Source organism: Haliotis asinina, chromosome 8 (assembly GCF_037392515.1).
Source record: "Haliotis asinina isolate JCU_RB_2024 chromosome 8, JCU_Hal_asi_v2, whole genome shotgun sequence".
NCBI classification, from domain to species: domain Eukaryota; kingdom Metazoa; phylum Mollusca; class Gastropoda; order Lepetellida; family Haliotidae; genus Haliotis; species Haliotis asinina.
The window spans coordinates 11,530,128-11,556,243 of record NC_090287.1 but is presented as its reverse complement, the minus strand read 5'-3'; the positions used below and the strand labels follow the sequence as shown (position 1 = coordinate 11,556,243).

Here is a 26,116-nt window from a genome sequence, read left to right as displayed (position 1 = left end):
AGGAAACACTGATGGGGAGTTCGAGATGTGTGTTTAATCGGGGACGACTGATGCCCTGACCGTTTTTACCTTCCTTACTGACATCGTTGCTGTCTTACTCGGTATTTTGAGCGTATCTATAAGTATGTCAGGCATGATAGGTGTTTATGGTGGGCGAATGTTGAGGTACAAGCGGCTTACAGTGATACTACATAAACAGTTCGTGTCCATGAACACTATACAGATTTACACGTGAAAGTCCTGCCTTTCCACAACAAGACTGTGTTAAAAAAATCATAAAATAGCATTTCTCGCTTTGATGAACAGGTATTAATAAGGTTGCAATACTGATTTGTCACATTAATTCGTTGGTGCAAAACCGCGCTACGTCATCATCAAAAATTGTCTCCAACAAATATAATAATTTAGAAACAATAGACGTGGAGATAACAATGTAAAATATGATGGTTCGTATTTTCAGTAGATTTGTGAATTACATGCGCTGCCTGTTAACCCAATCCTATAGTCCGAGACCTCAAGTTAGGTGTATGAAGACATTCTCGACACCTACTGCCGCCATCAAGTGAGTGTGTTCGCTCTGTTTCGTACGTTCTTGGGTAGAAAGTGTATCGATCATGAAAAATTTGAATTGCTATTACAATCATCACGAGTGAGATTAGTTTTATGCCGCAGTCAGCAATATTCCATCTATATGACGTACCAGGCAATCCAGTGATCAAAAGCATGCACACAGATCTTCGCAACTGGGATACGATGACATACGTCAACCAAGTCAGCGAGCCTGACCATCCGAACCCGTTAATCACCTATTGACAAGCATGGGTTACTGAAGATCAATTCTAACCCGAATCTGCACGGGTACAATCATCATGACGCATCATTACAAATATATGGAAGTTAAATACACAAGGTAATGAAAGGAAATCAAATTCACGATGCGATAGACAGTTGGTTTCAAGATTCTCGATATCTGAAACGTGAGACATTCGTCCGTGGAACATTCTAGTTCAACGTAAGCCTATCTAATGAAGGTCACCCTTGACGATAGCGCTTAAGTAGAGGGTTTTCCCATAGCTGACCACAGAATGTCTGCTATTGTCCGGCTTCAAGGGTTGTTAGTAATCCACTTAGAAAATCCACATTTACATAGAGTGGGAGGCGAAACCCTAAGTCGCGGAATAAGTGTGGAAATTGTTTTCTTTGGGCTGGTCCTGGTTGACAAGTAAAGGCATTGCTTCATGTCGGTGTGGTCCGCTCGTACAGGTCACCTGTAATAGGATTAGGTCGGAGGAAGGTCCTTCTTAAATGAAACGTTTCCAAAACAAATATGGTTAAAATTGTTCCCTGACCTGTCAATTACACGGTGTAGTGCCATATATGAGCTGCAGTGTGAGAACAAGATGCCCTTTAGTCAGCATTCTTGAGTATGAGAATAAACGTGGTCTACATACTGTATATTAATATCCACAGTATTTGTGATTCATCGCGTACGAATTCCATAAATGGTTTCATAAAGGAGAATAATTGGTGAAATGATTAACGCAAACAAAGGTTTCAGCTAAGCCTGACCTGGAAATATGGCAACCTTTCAAAATATGATTTCTTCAAAATACCATTTACTATGCTTACTGATGGACTTAAACGACAAAGAGGGCTAATCAATGCATGTGCTGTATTCACAGAGAACATCTTTTCAAACTGACCATTCACTGCACATGGAAAGAGGGCGACATTCACCAAAGACTACACAAGTGAGGAGTCCAAATGATCTGCATTCGCTGCAGGCGTCCAAGCACGTCATGGTTGATAATTTTTCAAAGAAAGATTGAAATACAAACATGTACAGCATACAGACCTACAGAATGAGATGACACTAATATTACTCATGGAAGAGTAGTTCTTAAGTTATGCTGTCTCTAATTCAGTCCAGTAGTATTAATGGACTTTTAGCATTGGGTGACAGCTGGATGGTTCCTAACAAGGTGTGACGTGCGTGCGCCATGTTGTTTTGAAAACGTGCAGGGTTGGGTATTTTATTTGAATTTCCATGTACATTGTCCTTCAAACGTGTGAGGCCCAGTTAGTAAGCCTGGTCATATTCGTGAGACTGGTGATGCTGTGGCGGTGACGTTTTGAGTCTACATCTGTCCAACATGAAACCTACGGTCAACAGTACTGAAGCAGTATAAGTACATAAACTGCCAAGTATTGTTGTCAGCATGCCCAGGGTGTGAGTAGGCTCTGGGCCACCAGGGCTTTGTTAGGATTCTCTGTACCTTCAATATCCTACACACACGCACACACGCACGCACACACACACACCAATGATGAAGATCTACAACATAGAATGAATAATGAATGTGGATTATGTACAACAGACACAAACATTTGAAAAGGAATTGGACGGATAGTTAAAGGGATAATCGCTTAGTGCTGGGCAGGTAATATAACATAAATGAATAGATGCCACCTTTCATGAAGCTTGTGATCCCTTTTGATACCAACTTGACTTTACCGACAAGGCCAATCAGAACAGCAGGAGTAAAGGAAGATGCAATACAACACCACATCGTGATGTATAGGAATATTTTATTACAGATGGTCACTCAATATTGTATGTCATGGGGTATTTTACTGGGATGTCTTTCCCACTGAAAGGCAGTGGTCCCAAGGAGGATGGCCATGAGACAAAACACTACACCAGCAAACATATACTGAACAAAATATGTTTGGGATATTGGTATTTTCATGATTGTTATTTTTTCATTGTGTCAATGAATGGATAGATCATTATTCATAATTTCAAAATTTACCTATATCCCTAGCTATTTTTGACCAGTATATGTATAATGTGTATAGTGAGATCAAAATAATGCTGAAAACAATAAATTACAAAGGAAAAACAGTGGCTGCTTTGAACATTATTCTAGTGTTATCACAGCAAGTCAGGTAATGTTGGATTCTGTGGAAAGTGATTGAGTCTTCAGATAAACAAAGGAACCACTGGGCCTGGATTTAAACTGACAATCACGACTTTGTGGAGTACCAAAAGAACATAACTCAGTGAAAAAGTGCAGATGCATTTGGCACCTGGGCCATCAAGGTATCCTGGCAAAACAGAGCAATATGTAGCAGATATAAATCTAAATCTTGCATGTTACCCTTCACTCAAAATCACAAATAGGAATTGCTCCCACATCTCATATAAGAAAAATATGTGTGCTTGGGTTGAACATTTGATTTTCTGAAGCACTGGAGTGTTTGATGCAAACTACTTGTTCCTGGGAGGTGCTGGAACAAATTCTATTCTTCTGTTTTACAAAAATACTACACACTATTCACTTGAAACGCTGTCATATTATCTGTGGGTTACAGCCTAATGTTTGTGTTCTGTATATGGAAAAGAAAAAGTGACTTTTGAGGCACTGACCTAAAAAAAGATATTGTCTCAAACAAACTTCCCAGGCATTCCTTTTAACATCAAATGGTGGAAAAGACTTCCTTAAACCTCACATAAGGCACATGGTATCCACAGAACTGGTATCCACAAGTGAATGTCATCTTTATAGTTTCAATAGGAAATGAAACTAAACCAGGCACATATTTAAACCATTTTCCTATTCAGAACCATATAATCAGAAATAATTTAAAGCTTTCAAATAGTGAATGAGATGACAATATGCCAAGTCCTTTAGGGGATGTGTGGTGAGAGTGTGGAGCGTGCTTAAAGCTGTGCACTTGTTGCAGTACAGACATCCATATGAGTATTTATGCACATTTCTGTTAGCATGTGGGCTACATTGTCCTTGAGACGACTGACAACAAGAGAACTTCCTAACTAAGGAAGAAATCACAAAGATGAATGAAGACTGGAATGCTTTCCTTACATCATCAATACACACAGCTGAATTATGGCAGGAAGGCACCTCTCAGACAGGACATGAAACATGACATCACATATAACATAAATAATACCATAAATGTAAAGTCACACTCATATATGGAACACACACAAGTATAATGCAGCACCCTTAAGTATATGTAGCTCAAAAAAAGCAAACAAAAATAAAGTCACTTTTTAGCCTGACAAAGGTGTAAGAATCTACATCAAACTGTTGCATTATGTAATGAGCAAGGAAGCTCAATAAAGTCATATTCTTCATTTCTGACTCAGGAATGCCAACCAAACACCAAAACAAGTTTCTGATACACAGTTCTACATAGCATAATGTTTGACTTCTCAATATTGTTCTTTCTCTTTCTCTTCATCTCCGCCATATGGTTGGAATATTGCTGAGTGTGGCGTAAATCTAAACTCACTCACTTTCTGTTCATCTCTTCATGAACTGTTCAAGAGTTGCTTCCACTACACAGGTTTGTGTCAGATCATTAATAAAAGGACTGTTCTAACTTGAGTCATCTGAACATTTGACTAATACCAGTACAGCAATATAGTATACTTGTTATCATCCACAATCGCTTCCACATCGCTTTAGTAATCATAGTTGAGCATTAATGAGTTTTCCATTCATGGATTCACATAAACATTTGATTTATTTCTCAATATGCTTGTGAATCTGTTTCATCATTTCACAATCACTTTGTATCATAATTATTTGTTCATTTGATTCATAAACATATGTTCGTAAAGTGGCAGTACAATAGTGAGACATCCTCTGCTTATAGATACATTTTTGTCATTTCTATTCACCGGTGGGGACCAAAAGGTTGATAACCTGGAGATGTGGCTATGAAAACAATATACTGCTACCAGAGTGGACACCTACTAGAGATACACCCTCTTCAAAATGTCAAGATTATGCAACTGGCAAAAAGAACCCACCAATAAATTCATTTCATGATGAACTCTCAGATCCCTATTGCATCATACTTCTTTAAGACAAACAGGGATCCCTGATTATTTTATGCTACATCAGCTGTACCCTGTTTATTTAAAAAGAGACAAAATATTCCTGTTTAAATAATGTGACATTATTAACAAAGAACAGCATTATCTCAAACTTCAATACAAAATCTTTTTCCCAAAATCTGAAACATATATTTATGAAACACTGAATAAATAATGGAATGAAATATTATTATAAATCAACAATATAATATTCAATATTTACTTAATAGTGCACATTAAACACTATGACAAATATATACTTAGTACACAGTCAGTAATAGTATATTGGACTGACCAACCTTTCAAATTCTTTTGAGTTAGTTTTCTTCTTTCTACATAAAGTATCAATACCTATTCCACCCTCAGTTTACTATTAAAACAGTTGCTTACACAAGAATTTACAATCATGTCCTGTTATTATAACTGTATGTGAATCTGAAAGGTATTCCTTACTTTACTCATTCAAGCTGTGAAAATTACAACTATTTTGAAAAACGCAAACATATTGCCATCACAGTGAATATGACGGATAAGCCTTAGAGTAATATACCATTCTTTGTCATGATATCTGTATGAGAAAACATTTCTGAAATGATTTGAAACGTGGCATTCAAGACAAACTTCACAAATATATGAATATTGTAAAAATAGCACATACAAATGAGTACTTTTATGTAAACAAAATCAACAGTATAAACACCAGGCTGGTAATACAAGTCAAAGTAAATGCATACATTTTCAAAACATACAGACTCTTGCCATCACCAAGGTTATATCTGATTGTGAGGTATCTGAAGAAAACACCCGATTTTCACAAAACACTTCAATCATAGCACACACACACAATGGAAGACATGTACAATTAACGTGGAAAACCTGTCAATTGTCATGGAAACCAATCATACAGAAACAGCTTATATAACGCCTCTGAAAGTTGACTTCAGGAACCCTTAGATGTGTTTTTGTGCATATATCATGACATATAGAAACACCTTATATGTCCTTACCTCCTGAAAAAAATTAGATATAATTGGGACTGACAGATGGCATTGTTACATGTAGTCAACAGGACCACTGGCACAGACTCACTCTGTGTGGATGTGTGTTTCAATGCTTGTGCATGTGTATGTGTGTACATGTGGATACATGTGTGTTCATGTGTATTCATGTGCATGTCTGATTGCATGCATGTATACATGTGCATGTTGATGTGAGTGCATCTGTATACATGGGCATGTCTGTGTTTGTCCATGTGTATACATGTGCATGTTGATGTGAGTGCATCTGTATACATGGGCATGTCTGTGTTTGTCCATGTGTATACATGTGTATGTTATGCACGTCTGTGGGTGCATTTGTGTCCGTGTATATGCATGTATATAAGTGCATATCAATCAGTGTGCATCTGTATACATATGCATTGTTGGTGTGTGCATCTGTGTGCATGTGTATACATGTACATGTCTGTGTGTGAGTGCATGAGCACACAAATGCATGTCTCTGTGTGAGTGAGTAATAGAGGAAGTAAACAAGTGTGGATGTAGTGGAAGACAGAATTCCCAAACATATATCGTCTGTTAACGTCAATCATCTTCAGAAGCTATGACAATATTGCCTGATAAAGCGACCATTCAGACCAGGTGTCACAGCATTAATATCATGCCCAACACATATTGCAAATGAACAAGGCAATAAATTACATACATGCACAGAAAACCAATTGACTAACCAATCACTAACATGCAATAAATTGGACGGTACTGTTAGCTGCCATAAAAAATCTATCACTGTCCCCAACGTATCCTACCTGAGGGGCACAAACCTCACCAAAGGAACAGAAAGGGGTCAATGGAAGTTATAAATCCTGAAATAACTTAATTAACAAGGGAACGCAGCTTTGGTAGTGAGGAAAGGTTTTCAAGGAAGATTTATAAACACTCCATTGTATATAGCTGTGATAAATATACACTGGGCAAGCTCCTTGAAGTTCAAAGTCTAAGATATAGCATTGTATTGACCACAGTTTAAGCACAACACGGAGCAGGACAGTATGAGTGTGAACTTCCACATAATGGCATATTGATGACAATAATATATGCACTTAAAGTGTTACAGGTGATATTGTGACTAAGTGTTTTGAATGTAAAGTTCCAGATCAATGGTACAGTGGTATTTCATTTTAATTACAGCTTTTAATGACCAAAGAATGAAAGTGTAAAGTGCTATAAAAACAGCATTTGTGCAGAACATAACCTACAGGTTTGTTTTTCACATATGATGTAACAGAAGGCAGTCACAATACAATTCACAAAACATTTGTTCATATACAAGTAGTTGGAAGGCAACATTTTGTAGAAGTTTCAAAACATATACAATAATTTCCTTGATCAGTTCATTTTAAAAAACTTTATCAGTGCTGTTCTATCAGGAAGACATACAAAGACTGTTTGAATTGGCAAGGAAATACTCTAGAAATAATTAACAATGATAAATATACAATACTATGACTATTCTCAGGTAAAGTCCTTATACATACTGAGATTATCCTAAAGCAGTACATTTACTGGCAAGTACGTATACTATAAATGCAGGATAAAATACCTTCTTTGAGGACTTCTGAAGGACTTGTATTGGTAAATATTTTGGCATAAATATAAATATGACTAACAACTTTGAGCCAATCAGAAAATCAGACAATGACAAGGTCATAAATATATAAACAAGTGTAAAGTATGAATATTATGGAAGACTATGACTTGGATTTATTTAGAGCTGTAGCTTTCAGTGAGTTTACGCTGGAGAACAATCACTTGTCTCTCAAGTCTGAAACAAATGAAAACAATACATACATATAAACTGGTCAGAGATCAGTCCATATCATTTATCTTAGAACACTGACTTATACATGGTAGAGAGCTGGTCATAGATGGACATGGGGTGTCTCGTCAGTCATAGGTGGTGGGTGTCTGGGATTAGGTAAACTCTCTGTAGGAGAAAGGAATGGTGTAGTCAGCCATGAGAGGTGGATGTCATGGAATAGGTAAACTCTCTTTAGGAGAAAGGGAATGCTATGGTGAGCCATGGGTTGTGGGTGTGTGGGATTACGTGAAATCTCAGTAGAAGAAAGGGAATGCTATGGTCATCCATGGGTTGTGGGTGTGTGGGATTAGGTGAACTCTCAGTAGAAGAAAGGGAATGCTATGGTCATCCATGGGTTGTGGGTGTGTGGGATTAGGTGAACTCTCAGTAGAAGAAAGGGAATGCTATGGTCAGCCATGGGAGGTGGGTGTCTGGGATTAGGTAACTCTCTGTAGGAGAAAGGGAATGTTATGGTCAGCCATGGGTGTTGGGTGTCTGGGATTAGGTAAGCTCTCTGTAGCAGAAAGGGAATGCTATGGTCAGCCATGGGCAGTGTGTGTGTGTGATTAGGTAAACTCGCTGAAGGAGAAAGGAAATGGTATTGTCAACCATGGCTGATGTGGGTTGGGATGAGGTAAGCTATGGATGGTGGGATATGGGATGTGGTAAGTTATGGATGTTGGGATATGGGATATGGTAAGCTATGGATGGTGGGATATGGGATGTGGTAAGCTATGGATGTTGGGATATGGGATGTGGTAAGCTATGGATGCTGGGATATGAGATGTGGTAAGCTATGGATGTTGGGGTATGAGATGTGGTAAGCTATGGATGTTGGGGTATGGGATGTGGTAAGCTATGGATGGTGGGATATGGGATGTGGTAAGCTATGGATGTTGCGGTATGAGATGTGGTAAGCTATGGATGTTGGGATATGGGATGTGGTAAGCTATGGATGTTGTGGTATGGGATGTGGTAAGCTATGGATGTTGTGGTATGAGATGTGGTAAGCTATGGATGTTGGGATATGGAATGTGGTAAGCTATGGATGTTGTGGTATGAGATGTGGTAAGCTATGGATGTTGGGATATGGGATGTGGTAAGCTATGGATGGTGGGATATGGGATGTGGTAAGCTATGGATGTTGGGATATGGGATGTGGTAAGCTATGGATGTTGTGGTATGAGATGTGGTAAGCTATGCATGTTGGGATATGGGATGTGGTAAGCTATGGATGGTGGGATATGGGATGTGGTAAGCTATGGATGTTGTGGTATGAGATGTGGTAAGCTATGGATGTTGGGGTATGAGATGCAGTAAGCCATGGATGTTGGGGTATGAGATGCAGTAAGCCATGGGTAGTTGGGGTATAGGATGCAGTAAGCCATGGATGTTGTGGTATGGTATGTGGTAAGCTATGGATGTTGTGATATGGTATGTGGTAAGCTATGGATGTTGGGATATGGGATGTGGTAAGCTATGGATGTTGTGGTATGGGATGTGGTAAGCCATGGATGTTGGGGTATGGGATGCAGTAAGCCATGGATGTTGATGTATGGTATGGGGTAAGCCATGGATGTTGGGGTATGAGATGCAGTAAGCCATGGATATTGTGGTATGGTATGGGGTAAGCCATGGATATTGTGGTATGGTAAGGGGTAAGCTGGATGTTGTGGTATGGTATGGGGTAAGCCATGGATATTGTGGTATGGTATGGGGTAAGCCATGGATGTTGGAGTATGGGATGCAGTAAGCCATGGATGTTGGGGTATGAGATGCAGTAAGCCATGGATATTGTGGTATGGTATGGGGTAAGCCATGGATGTTGTGGTATGGTATGGGGTAAGCTATGGATGTTGTGGTATGGTATGGGGTAAGCCATGGATATTGTGGTATGGTATTGGGTAAGCCATGGATGTTGGAGTATGGGATGCAGTAAGCCATGGATGTTGGGGTATGGTATGGGGTAAGCCATGGATGTTGGGGTATGGTATGGGGTAAGCCATGGATGTTGGGGTATGAGATGCGGTAAGCCATGGATGTTGGGGTATGAGATGCAGTAAGCCATGGATGTTGGGGTATGAGATGCAGTAAGCCATGGATGTTGGGGTATGAGATGCAGTAAGCCATGGATGTTGGGGTATGAGATGCAGTAAGCCATGGATGTTGGGGTATGAGATGCAGTAAGCCATGGATGTTGGGGTATGGGATGCAGTAAGCCATGGATGTTGGGGTATGAGATGCAGTAAGCCATGGATGTTGGGGTGTGGGATGTGGTAAACCATGGGTAGTTGGGGTATGGGATGCAGCAAGTTCTCCAGCAGACCAAGGTGTGGTAAGCTATGGGGAGTGGGGGAAATGGGGTGTGGTAAGCTATGGGGAGTGGGGGAAATGGGGTGTGGTAAGCTATGGGGAGTGGGGGAAATGGGGTGTGGTAAGCTATGGGGTGTGGTAAGCTATTGGGATTGGGGGAAATGGGGTGTGGTAAGCTATGGGGAGTGGGGGAAATGGGGTGTGGTAAGCTATGGGGAGTGGGGGAAATGGGGTGTGGTAAGCTATGGGGAGTGGGGGAAATGGGGTGTGGTAAGCTATGGGTGGTTGGGGGATATGGTGGTGTAAAACGAAAAGAAGTAAAACATTTTATTCAACTTGTGTGCATGTTGCATAATACAGTTTTCTAACTTCATCAGTCCCCTACCCGAGTGTGTCCTAATACCCATCATGATAAACAAATTCAAATTAACCTAATCCATATCACAACTGGCCATTTCCCACAAGATGGGGAAAATGTCAAAATTGCAAAAGCTCCTGTTTCTATAGTTGTGCGACTCTGGACTTAACAACACATCAGCTATAGAATCATGTACTGAAGCAGGATCGGACAATCTTGACGTTGATATTGTGAGCAATAAACCAAATAACCAAACTTGACATCCCAGTCCATCTGGTAACCTCTCATGACAGCACAGTTGCTGGGGACAATTCTCTAACCAATAATCTACACAAGATAAAAGTACATGATGGGACAAACACCATTGACTGACCACAGCCGAAAGCTGAAACTGTTATGTGACCATAAACTTTGTGAGATTATTTTATAAGTCAAATTGATAAAAATATCACAGGGCCTGATTAAATACTGGCGAAAAAATTGAAATTAAATTCATTGACCATGAGAAGCGAACATGTTGATTTATGACAAGGACAATGAAATAAGGTTGTAAGTGACAGGTTAGGCTGTTGTTTATAAGCCATATGCTGTTAATCAATACAGCGACACCTGGTAGCCAGGCCTAGTGGCATGAAACAAGTAACACAATCACTGTAGGAAAACAGCATCCGAAGGCTGTTATACTGCCTGCACTGTAAGTCCCACTGTAGGGGATGTGAGGCACAATACTGGGGGAGATTATGTAACATATGGCTGGTGGATTTCAACAATAAAGACATACAAGCCTGACTTTAACAATAAGAGAGTTACAGACAAAGGGAGATGACTCCAACTTGATAGGCCTATACTCCCAAATATTTCTCAGTGTCTCCCCAACAATGGCATGCAATGCATATTTCATGATTATGCTTTATCTGACTAAATCATGGTATTTAAATGTTGTGATTGGTGGTCCCCCTCCCAATCCCCCCACATGTCAAACATTTCAATGCAATTTCATTACTTTGAGCTATTATGGCTTAGGTTACTGTGTTATGGCATATGAGTGAGTGAGTGAGTGAGTGAGAGAGAGTGAGAGAGAGAGAGAGATTTGGAATCCAGTATTCAAGGTTTAACACAGCATCTCAGTTTGATGTTGGGGAGAGACTTCTGTTCTAAGCTCAAAGCAGGTAATTATGTAACATTATTTCTTCATGAATAGTAAAGATATTTTAATTGTAGCCAACTACTGAAATGTAGGATAATATGTTGGAGACACCACAGTCAGTATGAACACCCCACTCAGGCACAATATACTGATTGAGCCAACCAGTCCTTGTTGTACCCATTAATGCTGATCGCCAGGTAGGTACCAAGAAGTACCATATTTTAATGTGTTTTGGTATGGCACAGCCAGGGATCAAACTTGCTACCTTCTGCTCTTTGGGCGACAATGAGTAAAAAATGAAAACTCTTCATAGTTTTAATTATCCTAAAGGTTTAAAAAATAAGACCAAAATATGTAGAAAAGACCCACAATCCACAACCAAAAGCGTCTGGTAGTTAAATGGCGACCTAACGAATTATTTCATTCAGTCAGCAAGGTTATCATTTCCATAGTGATACATACCGCTTGTTGTTTTCCTTGGTGGTCTTCAGCTGCAGGTTCAGATCATCCCGCTCCATCTTCACATGCTGCAGTTGACGCACAAGTTGGTTGTTCTCCTCTCTCCACTGATTGTTCATATGCTGAAGGTCAGACATGTCCTTGAGAGGTCCATCACCGGCCCAGATCCTCTCCTTTTCTGGTTCCTCCATGGGAGAGCACCTGGATTTGTTCTTCTGTTTCTGTGCATCTAAGGTGTTGTGGATCACTTCTGGTGACAAAGACTTCTGAAGGCTAGAAAATATACACAAGTACTGTAAAATCATTGCAATGATATAAAACAATTGACAAATGCACACAAATATTACATTTGAAAACCTTATATGGATCATTACTGAACTGACAATTGCCAACCAATACAAGCTTGACATGTCAAAAAGGACAGGGACACTCATCATAAGCTTTTGAAGGAAAATTGCTCACTCATTGCACTGCCTGTGCTGTGTGTGCTAAATACTTTCAAAATATTTCTGGGTAGGTCCTAGGTGACATTAAACATTTCAAACCTGTTACAAACTTCACTGTATACAACTGCTTACTTTTCAAGAAATTTGAATCAACAAAGGTGTCTCATCATGTCAGTTATTAGAAAAGGGTTAACTCTGACCTTGCGACCCCCATATGGATACTGATATGATTTAGATTACTATTTTTGACGGTTACATGGATCTACAGATATGGATGATCTATAGATTTTTCATATTTTGATCCGTAAAAGTAAACCAAGGAACAGGGTACAGGGAACATAAACAAACATGGAGGGTACGTCAACCCATGCCGCCTTCCCTCCTCCTCTTCCCCTCCCTCCCCTGACCAAAGAACAACTTATAATATATACATACTACATAAAATAGACACTTACAAATCTAGGTGAGTGAGTGAAGTTTTATACCACACACAGTAACATTCCAGCTATATGGTGTGTAAATAATCCAGTCTGGACCAGACAATCTGGTAATCAACAGCACGAGCATCAATCTGCGCAACTGCAAAACGATATGTGCCAGCATGTCAGTGAGTCTGACCATCTGATCCTATTAGTTGTTTTAGTAGTTAGTTTTAATGGAAGCATGGATTGCTGAAGACAAATTCTACCCTGGATCTTCACAGATACACTTAAAAAGGACATCTACAATGGTGACATTGACCTTCAAAAGTTGTTGATAAAACATAACTGTAACTTAGTCAATCTTTCTAATTATGGTAGGGATCACAAACATATGGAAAGACAAGTCAAACTAGGAAATAATACATCAGGTGTTAATAAAGCAGAAAAATCTAAGACAACCTCTTTTGTTACAACAATTCTGAGTTCAGAAAAATCCATTCAAGAACCTTATCCATGCTGATGAACAATATTGTGGTTGATTGAATCTGTGACTATCAATCACTCAAGATCTACCATCAGTTAGATTTGTTCACTCAATTTAGCTCATCAGGTACAGACCACTCCATGGAGGAATGATCACTCCGGTCCCAATCCATCTAACAAATCTGAATATGATCTTCTTGTAGAAACCAATGAATATAGAATCAGCTATGCTATCCAACAGTACTGGTCACATCAAGCTGAGGAACTCTATCCTAAGTCAACGTCATCCACTAACACTACCTCTGGAGACCAAACACTGGAGCATTGTGGCAGTATGGTGGATGATGACAACATCAACACAAACACAAGGTTGGCCACACTGCCCACTGAAATCTGAACTGCTGATATACACACAGCAAACCCTTTCACGGCAACCTGTCCTCAAGACATGACACCTCCAAATGGACGAAGTTCCCTCGGGAGAAAAAGGATCTTGTTCTTTTGGTTCCTGCCTATGAATGGGGGTAGGGTTAAGTGTACGAAATGTACAACATTTGTGTGGTAAGGTCTGTCATCGAAAACTAGGATTAGACATGTAGTTGTCTGTTACTAAAATATAACATAACAAAATGATATATGTTCTTTGTCTGGCCCTTTGTGTGTTCTGAGTGCATAAAAACAACTTATTTTAGGAAGAATGTTTCCTATCACAATTTTTTTCATTCATTTTCTTTGCTTGATAAGGTTACGTGTGACATGAACAACACATAACCATAGATTTCCAGTTATGTATGAACTTCTTGTCAAACTGTTCATTGTGAAAACATGTCATTTTGGAAGATGAGGTAAAACCAGTATGTCCATGATGTGTAGCCTCTTGCATTATTAATAACAATTTACAGAAATTCACACCATCAATATCCACCTAAACAATTTTCTGTTATCTCTTACAGAGATGTCACTGGACGAGACCAAGAGGGGCATCAAACCTACCTCACTCATTCACTCTTCCAAAAAATAGATTTATTCTTTTTGCATTTAATCTGAAGTCATATTCCAGGAAAGCATCATCTGTCTGGACAACTGCATGTAGATGTTTGAAACATCATAAAGGGACTGGTACACAAGTTGCATATATGTAGGGAACCATGATAGAATACCATCTAAAAAGGGAGGCGGTATGTCATTAGTGATGAATCATCACTCAAACAAGGATTTAAGAAATGATATAGTCTTAAGTACAAACTCAAACAAAATGCCAGCACCTAAAACAAAACCACCTTATCCTGTTCTAAAATGGAGCAAAATCGTAATATTCTTCTCATCTGCATCCCAGTACAACTGTCCAATGACTTAATGTGAACATCAGAAAAAGGATTTGGTTGGCATATCATCATGGTAATGACCCATTCCCTCCTGGAAGTATCATGTCCCTTATATGAAAGAAACAAATTCCCTCCAAATGCTGGCTCCGAATGACATACGCTGATGTCTTTGATGCTGGATGGACCTGAGGGACAATACCAGTGTTGGATGTTTAAACATGAAATGGAATGGTTTTTGAACTTCATTACTTACTGTGAAATCATGGACAAAGAGAGATTCCGATATTTACTCTGTGATGCGTTCTACATCACAAATATAAAATAGCGGGACAATTTGCAAAATGTCTAGATAGAATGATATGAGTAGCATCCAAGTACACAACTACTCAGGGCTAACTTAAGCTGAAAGTGAAACAGACCTTTTGATAATTTTGTAAAATTCATGGTTTTCAAATTAGAAAGCTTAAGAAGGTTTTGCTTGGTTTGTTTGTTGGGTAATGCAGCACTCCACAGTATTCCACCTCTGTGGTGGAAGTTTGTAAATACTGGCACTTGGGACTTGTTCTCCCTTGTCCCTACAGTATTGGTGACCTATACTCCCTTGAACACCTACAATACTGGGGACCTATACTGCCACTTGTGTTGAGCCCACCTGTAGGCTAGCTGTGTGTGTTGCATGCTCTCTTCCATGTGCTTCACCTTCCTCAAGGCAGTATCCCTCTCCTGCTGTAGGACCTGGAAACAACACAAAATGACTAGAATGTTCAACCTGATTCAGCTTAAGGTACACAGCGATACTAACCACTTTTTATGGCCATGTTTAGTATCACAGGACCTTCAGGTGGAAAATACTTTATATTCCATAGAATTGTGAGAAGAGTGAAATGGTTGCATCATGTAATATCTGATTGGGACCTGTCATTTATCTGAGGAACTGTGACTACTGTATCAAACACTCAAGGGTGAACTTACTGGCACTTCGAACCTTAACAAACACCTTATCTGTCAAGACAGTTGCATAACTTAATATCAACTTTTCCCCTAAAGAAACCAATATTTTAATAATATTTCATAATGCTGAACTACAAACCCAAACAAGCTGAAAAGGAGATTTCAAAGTTTAATGCATTTTGATCCAAACAATCTATTTAGTGGTTGGAATGTATATATGACATTAAGAAATTATGTGGTGTTTGTTTGTTTGTTTGGATTTTTTGCCCTTAATACCACATTTAGAAACATTCCAGCTGTAATGTGGATGTGTGTGACAAGTCTGGACAGGAAGATCCAGTGACTGATGTTTTGAGATATGGAAATAGCCTATTCTGTGCAACTATTTAGCCAGGAACAGATCCACAGCACAAGCATATTTATATATCATCATTCCCCATATTATTCAACAGCTTGCTTTGTCTTGCAATTCTTGTCCTGTCGTAGATATTGTTCAACCTGGCTGGGAAACATACAGAGAACTATACAACAGTAATGGATGTTCATGTTTTGCAAAAATAAACAACATTTTCACTTCTACACAAAGCATCAAAGAACACCATAAGAAAATCTATATCAACTTGGAATCCTGCTGCATGTGCACCAGCTCATCCCTGTCAATTAACCTTTACATGAATACCATATTATACTCAGCTCTCTATCTTCAAACAACTTTCTGAAATATATTATATCCCATTAGTAGTCAAAATCAATTCAGATAGCAAATTATCTTCTTAAACTGCTGATAAAAAAAATTAAACTTATACCAGTTTGAATGGAATCAGTAATTGGCTCAAAACCAACATGAAGAATGGAAATCAGCAAACAGTTTTGTTTACCTAAAATTAACACACAATGCTCCTTCAGATTTGAAATTCAAATTAATTTACACCTTTTCATTGTGTGCTGTAATACATATTTTATCATAGAACATTGCTTGAAGCACCTAGTTCATGACCTTTCATGTGAAACAACATCCCTGGTGCCTGTCCATGAAAACAAGGAAGGTTGGGAAAACTGACAAGGTGGATTAACGAGCCCCTTCAGGTGGGAATGGCAGCTAATTTACATGTGTACAAAGCCCAGGTGGATGATAGCTCGTGTCATCACACCACTAATTGGTCCAAATTTGTAAGTGAGGAGATAGCTTGCGTCTACAGCACGCGTCTAAATTGGATGAAAATGAAACTGTACGTAGAGGACGAGTTGGACGATGAAAATCGGCAACATTGCCACAGCCGGTGAATTTCAAACGAAACTGATGGGAAGAAAATGGCTTTGAATTTTGCACAAAAGCAAACATTGGCAACAGAGGCCGTGCAGTGACATGAAGAAGAATCAATGTGGCGTGCTGTCCTGAGAATTGCCGGAGATTCTCTGCGCCCGTTTCACCATATTCGTAGTGTTTATTTTTCATGTCTGGGCATGCTAATGATAGAATGACTTGATACCCGCTTCCTGATTCAGGAACATATTAATACACTCCCGCACTCAGATGAGACCAAGATGAAATTGTAGAACTTAGGAACAAAGCCCTTACACATCCATCCCCCATTCATTAGCCTGTAGGCCTTGTGTTGTCAGCTAATGAGTGAAAACGGCTTGTTTTCTTACCTAAAATCCTCCACCAGGGAAAGATCTTTTGATAGAAGTTTATGTTTTTTAAAACACAGGAATTTCCCTTCTGAATGTTAATGATGTTTGACAGCGGGAAAGTTTCTTAAAAAGAGTTTCATTTAAAAGGAATAAATTTTACCTGATTCTAGGGACTGTATTCTAAATTGGGTCTAAACACAAAATTTATGTATTGACTGAAAGGATTTGGTCCTTCACATTTCAGCATCCACAATTATCAAAACCTAATCTGCCCATAATGGTTTCTTTAACATAAGCCCTTATGTCAGAAAAGAGAGTGTAGTTCCTTTGATGCATGAACACATCAATATCTTCCTGCTTTATAGTCACTTCTTTAATAAAACACATTAAACATTTGAAAAAGTACAGACAACCCAGGATTACATCATTATAATTATCACCAATATCATATAAAAAACACAAAGGCACAAAACAGCATGCATGCATCCCAAGAAAGATAACACTGCAGAAATTCTGCAATAATTTCATCATTTTCTAAAATATTTACACAGATACTAACATAACCTAAAGAGCCACAATTCATCATTAAGGCAACAAAGAACCTTTCACTGTACAAAAAATGAAAAAGGTATATTTACATGAGTGCCATTTGGCTATTTGACAAATGACATGTACGTGAAACATGTTCTGGACGATCATCTTCACCACTGACTAAACTTGCCACAGATTTAGACGATTCATGAAAACCAGCAACCAGCAATCAAAATTCGCTCAAAAACAACAAATCCATGTTGGAGATGATGACAAAGCGACCTCCAACTTTGACGAGAGATTACAAGCAAAGCTGTTCATGTAGGGATTAGCAAAGCCCCAATTCACTTCTGTGTCGACCGATGGATAAAGCACTAATCCAGGGATTATTACACAGGTTTTTACTAAACACTCTAATCTATCATGGCCTCCTAGCCAAGAAGCTGTCAGTTAGGATGGAGAGTTCTGCATTCTTTTTCAAATGTTCAGAATTTGATGTCAGATTGATATCTCCAAGGAAATAAATTTTTATTTGCATGTTTGGGCAGGTCAAAGTAGAGTGAGGGAGATACCTTCCATTTCTGTTTTTCGTAAACTTTTAAAAACTAGTGGAGGAAAATGTGCTTTATCCTCATTTTGATTGAAGACACTTCACAGTATGTATTTACAAGTGAAGTAATACTATATGCATTGAATATTTTTCTACTCTTTCACTGAAATACACATCCTCTTGTAAATCCAGCCGTCATATATTAGCAGCACCTGGAACACGACTGGTGCACTGGCTGAAATGTGAAACTAATGAAGAAAGTGCAAAAAGTTGCGACAAATATAGTATACCATGTCAAATACAACAAAAAGAGGATGTTCACAATTTTCATCTCAATCTCCATATAAGGAGATCAAATTACTTTAAGATATTAGTATTGTCAAGACATTCTAGTATTTTCTGTTTCATAGATATGTAGAACAAAAACCTAGACTGTCATAGTTTATAGACGAATATCTGTAATGAATGTACATTCTGGACATGACCCCTTATTTCAAATTTGTCCTTGATCTCAAACCAATTCTTTCTAAAGCTTGGAAGTAATTATTCAATGTATGACAGAAAGTCTTCCCAGTAAATGTAAAGTTTGCACAATATGTAACCCGAAGATGCCACACTGAATCAAAGACAAGAGACCTTCAAGAGTGCTTTCCTGAAATATTTGAAAAATTCATGAAGATTTTGGATCTTTAGTCATGGGATTTAGCTGCTCGCAGGCTTCTTTTCGTACTTTGTTGACATCACCTACGGATTGGGGCGATTATACCTGCGAGCTTTTGTCAGTGCGTTGTGGGATAGGTGGAATGGGATCGATTTTCGGCATTTCTGTTGCGGCTTGGGACATGCCGTTGCCATCACAACAGGGCGCGGCATGGAGCAGCCACATCCTCTTGACCCTGGTTTTGAGAGTGACAGTAACACATGGAGGAAAGAGATATCGGGCTAATCAACTGTCAATTGTGCCTGATCAATACATGTAATAACCAATCCATGATGCATCTATATTCACGGCCATACTGTTTACCTTCCCTACAGGAAAATAAAGGCCAGACCACTACAGATTACACCTTTTCTCTGTCACATAAAAGGACAATGACGTGGTCACTTTGCATGATATATACCACCGGTGCAGCGAAATTGACGAGCCATCAGTGCTGTGACCTGACTAATAGTAGCCATCTTGTATTGGATGAACGGTCAATACACAAGCGATACTGATAATTAAGTCATAAGGAGGCCAAGCCCAAAGACAACAGGAAAACAAATAGGGAGGCCATTAAATATCCATTTCCTTGCTTACATTTAGATGCTACACCTTTCTCTGTTGTTTCAGATCTTCTGTGGCCCACATTCAATAGAACTTGCTGTCTTCACTTGATTAACTCACTCTACAACAATGTCAGGTGATTCAGTCCAAACGATGACCTTTCTCCGGGAAATGAACACTTTCAGAGCTTGATGATCGGGAAGGATATTATATGATGGCCAAATCAATATGAAATGTGATAGCAAGAAAATATACAGGGATAATACTAAATATAATCATGCCTGTAGTGTCCTGTTTCACACACAACTTCCTTCTAAAGTAATGTTTACCAGATCACTTATAAATGAATAAAAACTATAGGGATGAGTACATATGTCACAGACACAGGCTTTCCATGTTATTGTTCACTTTAACATAATTTTTACAAAATTCTAAAATAAAATGAAAACATTATTTACACAAAAAATCTCTGTTGAATGACCAACCTTTCAGCGAAATCTAAACAAACATAAAATCTTGTAAACAGTGTAGGTAAACATGGAACTTCACCGAGTAAAACAGTGAGGATGATGAAAGCTCTCATGAAAAATCTGTTGTACGATTCCAACTGTATCGTAAAGGTGTTTATTTACACCTGACAAATATTGCTAGAATAACCGAATAATGAAACAGGGTTCAGAGTCGTTCCCAAATGACTGCTCACCCCCCTTGACTGCTCCTCCCATTTAATTGGCAGTTCATGATTCAAAAGTAATGATTCCTTATGTTTTCACAATTACTACAGACATTATAATTAATTATAATTATTACAAAATACCTCCCTAAAATGTGTATCGCCAGTGAAAACCCTTATTCTGAGCTTGAAGTATTTGTGGGTGGTATATTTCAGTTTAAGTCTGAACTGATGAAAAATAATCATAAAACTACACACAAATATTCTAAATGCTTATGGTAGATATTCTATAAATAGTGACGAACAAAAGAAAATTATCTTTATTTATGCAACAGCTTTGACTGCTGGTAGAAATACAGAAAGAGACAATATTCCAATGACATGTTCTGATTTAATAAATACTATGATTAATGTCTACCATTAGCGACAGGTCTATCTATCTCTGTACAAACACTTTAAAGAGGTGTAGTGTTGGTAATGTTTTAAGGCTGTCAGTTTCATTGATAAGGTGAAGTTGTTCCGCTATGTTTGTTGGCTAAATATTGTGCTAGTTGAGTGTATACACAATGAGGGAGAACTACACTGAGCTTTCCAGCACCACGCTCATTCATTCACACAGACCAGTCAGTCAATGACTGACACAAATCTACAACGCAAACACACACCATGAATGCTTATAACTTGCACTTATAATTAAACTTAACATTTCACAAGAAATTTTGACATTACCAGTGTTGTTGCTTTAGAGAAAAATGTAAAGTAATTAAGATCATTAAGCAGCAGTATTAGTTACACCACTTATTAAATGATTACTTACAGACAAAAATGGTTTTGAACAGTGATTAAAGTCATAAAATCAACCACTGAATCACAATTTGTGTGAAATAACTAAGAAATTCATACAGTCAGAAGATTAAGTCAGGTTCCAGTTGCAGAAATAAGTCCATAACAAAACTATTTTCCCACTAAAATTAACATTAACTATGTTAACCCCAAATTTGTGTTCATATACAAGTATTGCACGAACATATTAAACTTTTCAAATATAGAAAATAATTAGTCTCACATCTTGCTAATACCCTATAAAAATGTGTCTTAAATTGCCAAAATATTACAACTCAAATATTTCCACGCTATTAAATCAGATACCTAAATCTTAATACACATCTACTAAAAATGAACAAAGTAAAAAATTAAAATTGTAATTCAACAAGCAAATCTTTCAAAGTACTTATTGATTAGGATGTATAATGTTTAATACTTTGCCATACAATACCATGAAAGTATAGCATGCCTATCTTAAATCTTATCTACAAGAATCCATTAGTCCATACACACATCTGATGATCCCTAAATCTTGCTATATCCAGTCACAATGCTTTGATATGGCTTTTCAGTCTGCCATTAGAATTATAGGGATTCGAGTTTTACATGAAACCAGCCATCGTGTATTGTATAGGTGATATCATAAATACACTCCAGTGTATGAAAAACGCATAAAGAGTTCCGTCTCAAGACCAAGTAAATAGTCCTGTCTTTGTAGCGAATCTCCTCGCTATGAAGCATATTGTAGTTGGAACTTTCAGGTCTTCAAATTTTCTATAGATGGCCAATAAAATGGGATCTTTCATACAATCACTATTTAAAGGTAATCATAAAGTTGATGTATTTTGCCTCAGTAATTTGTATTCTGTTCAATGTACGATGATTTCCCTGACCCTGAAAACTAATAATAGTTTATCAACATTAAAGCGCTTGACATTTCTAGTCCCTGTGTAAATACAGGTGTGGACCGATCCCGCTTAGCCGCCCCGGTGACGAGGCTTGCTTCGGGTATGTCTCATTACCGGGGGCTGTGCATAATCGCTTGGCCCATCTACGCACTATGTACGGCATGCGCGTGTGATTTCATCCAACGGGTACAAGATAAAATCTTTAATGGTAGGCATCTGCAATCGATGATTTCCTGAAAACAATGAAACCTGAGTTTATAGGACAATGGTATTGCTAACCGCTTCATAAATGAAGACAAAAGACATATAACAGAAATAATTTGCTTTGAAAAAAAGTACTCCCCGCTCTTGAAATACTGTTAGCTTTTAAAGTTATCCGTCATTTTAGTTTGATAAGCTAACATGAAACACAATTGGTATTCACTGATTATGTTGAAGGCTGCTTTAAGTGGATGTTTGGAAAGGCTTATTATTGTCTAAATTTATGCTGTTCATGGAACTGAAATGACTTTAAAAAACATAAAAAACATTCATGACAATGACTTTTTTCTATTGTCTCAAAGTACAAAGACAATGGAGAGCTCTCAATTTACCTGAGTGCCAAACAAAAACCTATTCTATAGCTCTGATGTCATCATCACATAGCTGAAATACCTTTAAATTTTTTAATAAAGTTTTTTTCAAAATAACAACAAATGGTATCAATACTTCCTACGTCTAGTCTACTCACACTGAATCGGGAAATTTTGTGTTTAAGTCCACAAAGGGACTTTAACACACACAAAAAAATCAAAACAATGAATTTAATGAATTTTTGTTGCTAAGTTACACAAATATTGAACATGACAGTGGTGAAAGTTGTTTGCCAAAAATACCATACAAGCATGAACAGTAAGTGACTTTTCTGTTACTTTAGTCTCAAACACTTTGTCCTGACATTTGAAGTGGAGGACTCCACATCATGCTTGAAACATTTCACAGTAATTCCAATCGAAATGAGAAAAAAGTCTCTCCCATCCTTCCATTATCTCCCAAAACCAATCAGCGAAATAAATGTTGTGGCCGAGATGTACAGCTTCCTTAAATCCTTCCTGGATAGACAGTCAGCGAAATAAATTTCATCATGGTTGTCTCAAGTTCCTGCTTAAATACATCCGTTGGGTTTGAACGAGGGTGAGTATGTCCACAAATGTTAACCTTACTAAACCAATGACGGCAAAGATAAGAAAAAAACAAATTTACCTACTCCACGTTCCAAACACCTCAACACACCCCCTGTGATCCTATCATTTACGAAAATCATGTTTTGTTCACTGTAGTTTGATTGTAAATCATCCTGATTCGATGCTGATGAAGATTGGTTTTATATGAGGATATTAGTGCTGGTATAGTTGCCTGCCGAGGGAAAGGAACACACTATCAAGCCATTTTCTTGTATTCCCACTTATCAGTTGTGATTAGTAATGTCATCAGAGAGTGTTGACTGTGTCTATTTACATTAAAGATGTGTTCGCAACTTCTACACAAAACAAATTTACTCTACTCAAGAGGTGGGCTAATTTAAGTCAACACCGACAGGTTCCTATGTAGTGGAGTCTACAAACAAAGAACTATACACTATCAAACGCTAATTCATTCATGACCTGGATGAGAGAAATATTACACAACACGTTCGCTCAACGAACAACACCGAAAGCTTGGCCTCCACTCTTTTGTTCAGAATGTAATCTCTCCTCAGTCTTGGTCAATCCCTGAAACTTAGAAGATGATGCCATCTTTCTGGCTCCTCTGTCGTATTCTCGACACTTTTAATTTTGCCTGTGCAAACAGTCTATGTACGGTGTATTAGTGAACGATCTGATGTGAATGAGGCTGGGGTAAGATGACCCCTGAGGAAGCCCCAGCCCTGATCAGATACCCTCAGATTAAACGCCAAGGGGGCCAGCAGGATGGATTCACAGCAAAGGCGTTGAGCGATTAGGCTGCGTATGAATACATCACTGCCTCACCCATGACCTCCAAAATATATTCTTCTGTAGACACACCAGTAGTGGGCACTGAGGGTATCTTGGCAGTTGATGTCAGTGAGGCAACCTAAGGATTTATACTCAAGTCATAATTCTTGATGATTTATTAATATCATATTGTCCAATAATATACTTTCTGTAAAATCAACAACAATGGAACAAAGAATAATGACGTTATTGAGTGATATATGAGGTGGGGGTTGAACAGGAACAACGTCAAAATCAGCACACTTAAATAGTCATGTGCATGAATGCATGTGTGAGTGAGTGTGGGTGTGGGTGGGTGCTAGTGTACCAGCAGTGTTCTAGACCCAGCCCAGTGAGATACCATGCGGCAGCTTACAACTGACAACCCAGTTGTGCACATTATACACACTCTGAGCCTGACAGTTCTTGTTTTATACCCTTGATGGAGAAAGCCAGGTAGGTAACATCCTCGATATCTCCAGGGTATACGTTCCCATAAGTCTCCAATATACCGTGGATACATCTACAGCTAAGCCCGATAAATTTATTACCTCCCTTGGCTGACTTTTTATCCAATCAGGTGTATACGCCAGGAAGTTGAGCGAGCCAATCACAACACACTTTCACTTTTTAAAGTATCTAACCGATTAAATTCTGAAAGAGGCAACAGGAGTTCTTGCATATATTTTTTTTGGAAATTTTCGGACCCATCAATGTGTCTGTATGATTTCTCCTAAATCTGAGTCGCACTGCGAACAAACCTTCACAGTTGCAACTGCTATCTTTATTGACACCGGCAAGTTCAGGTGTAACGGCGGCTTAGCTGATTGGCTGATTGTGAGGATGCGAGCCAGTAAAGGGAGGTAATAAAATTTTCTGACCCGAGCTGTAGATGCATCCAGGGTATGGTGGAGACTTATCGGAACATATACCCTGGATATATCGAGGATGGGTAGGTAAAAGCAAGTACCATCTTTTATCACTGGATGCTGGACCATACAAAACAAATGTCAGTAACGTGAGCTATGGCATTAAACCAAATGACCATCATGAAACCATGCTGTTTTACCAGGGCATTAAACCAACTGACCGTCCTGAAACCACACTGTTGGACCAGGGCACTAAACCAAATGAACATCATGAAACCATGCTGTTGGACCAGACATGCCAAATATCATGAATGTCACCAGGCTGTTGGACAGGCAAACCTAATATCTTGAAATAATGCCACTGGACCAGACAAACATAATGTCATGAAATTGTCACCATGCTATTGGACCAGTCAAACCTAATGTCATGAAAGTCATCATATTATTGGACCAGACAAACCTAATGTCAAAACCGAATGCCCAAAAGCTGCCTACTACCAAACATCCCGTTAAGCTGCATGTAAAGTGATGTGTGAAGTTGGGCTTGACAAGATTTTCATTATACATTTAATAGAACGCTCCCCTTTATTTCGACATCAAAGAAAATTACAGATAAAGAATTTATCTTTAAATTTCATCTATGATATTCATACAAGAAGATTCATGTCAAATTTCCTGATAGGTAAAGTATTATTTCTTTCGACCTTATAAATGTTGAACTGTTTACTGATTCAGCTCATGTATGGATAGGACTTGATAGGATGGGATTCACAATACATGTCTAAATGGTATGCAAAAAGCTGAAAGCTGCCTGTCTGCATAAGGAGCATAATTAACACAAGAGATTCCCCTGATTTTCCCACACTGTCTGCACTGAGTCATTCCACACCTGGGGAGGTAGCATCATATTCATCTTATTTATAAATCATCCCAATATCTGTGGATGTTATTCCTGGGTGTTACCTGCTTACACAAAATCAGTGGTCTACACCCCCATGAAGTGTGTACTTTCATACACCTTAACTCATTCAGCATCCAGGTATAGATGAAACAACAACACAGTGTGAATACGAAGCAGGGAAAATGGACACAAACTTAATCAAAGCGTGAAACGTTTTGCCATCCTCCACAATTCTCCCCGACCACAGAACACTTTTTCTCTGGCCACAATCACACTCTCTGCATGAGAAAC

At 38.5% G+C, this 26,116-nt stretch overlaps 1 protein-coding gene across 1 annotated transcript in view; it reads right to left on the bottom strand.

Annotated features, from left to right (window-relative positions):
* Window positions 1–2,569: 2,569 nt before the first annotated feature.
* Window positions 2,570–26,116, bottom strand: part of LOC137294554 (uncharacterized) — a 74,907-nt gene continuing 51,360 nt past the window's right edge. Inside the window, exons 10-12 of the mRNA XM_067825598.1 lie at window positions 15,374–15,456; window positions 12,049–12,318; window positions 2,570–7,732 (exon numbers count right to left, since the gene is read on the bottom strand). Coding sequence (XP_067681699.1) covers window positions 7,672–7,732; window positions 12,049–12,318; window positions 15,374–15,456 — 414 coding nt within the window. The 3' untranslated portion in view covers window positions 2,570–7,671. The remainder of the gene's footprint in view (window positions 7,733–12,048; window positions 12,319–15,373; window positions 15,457–26,116) is intronic.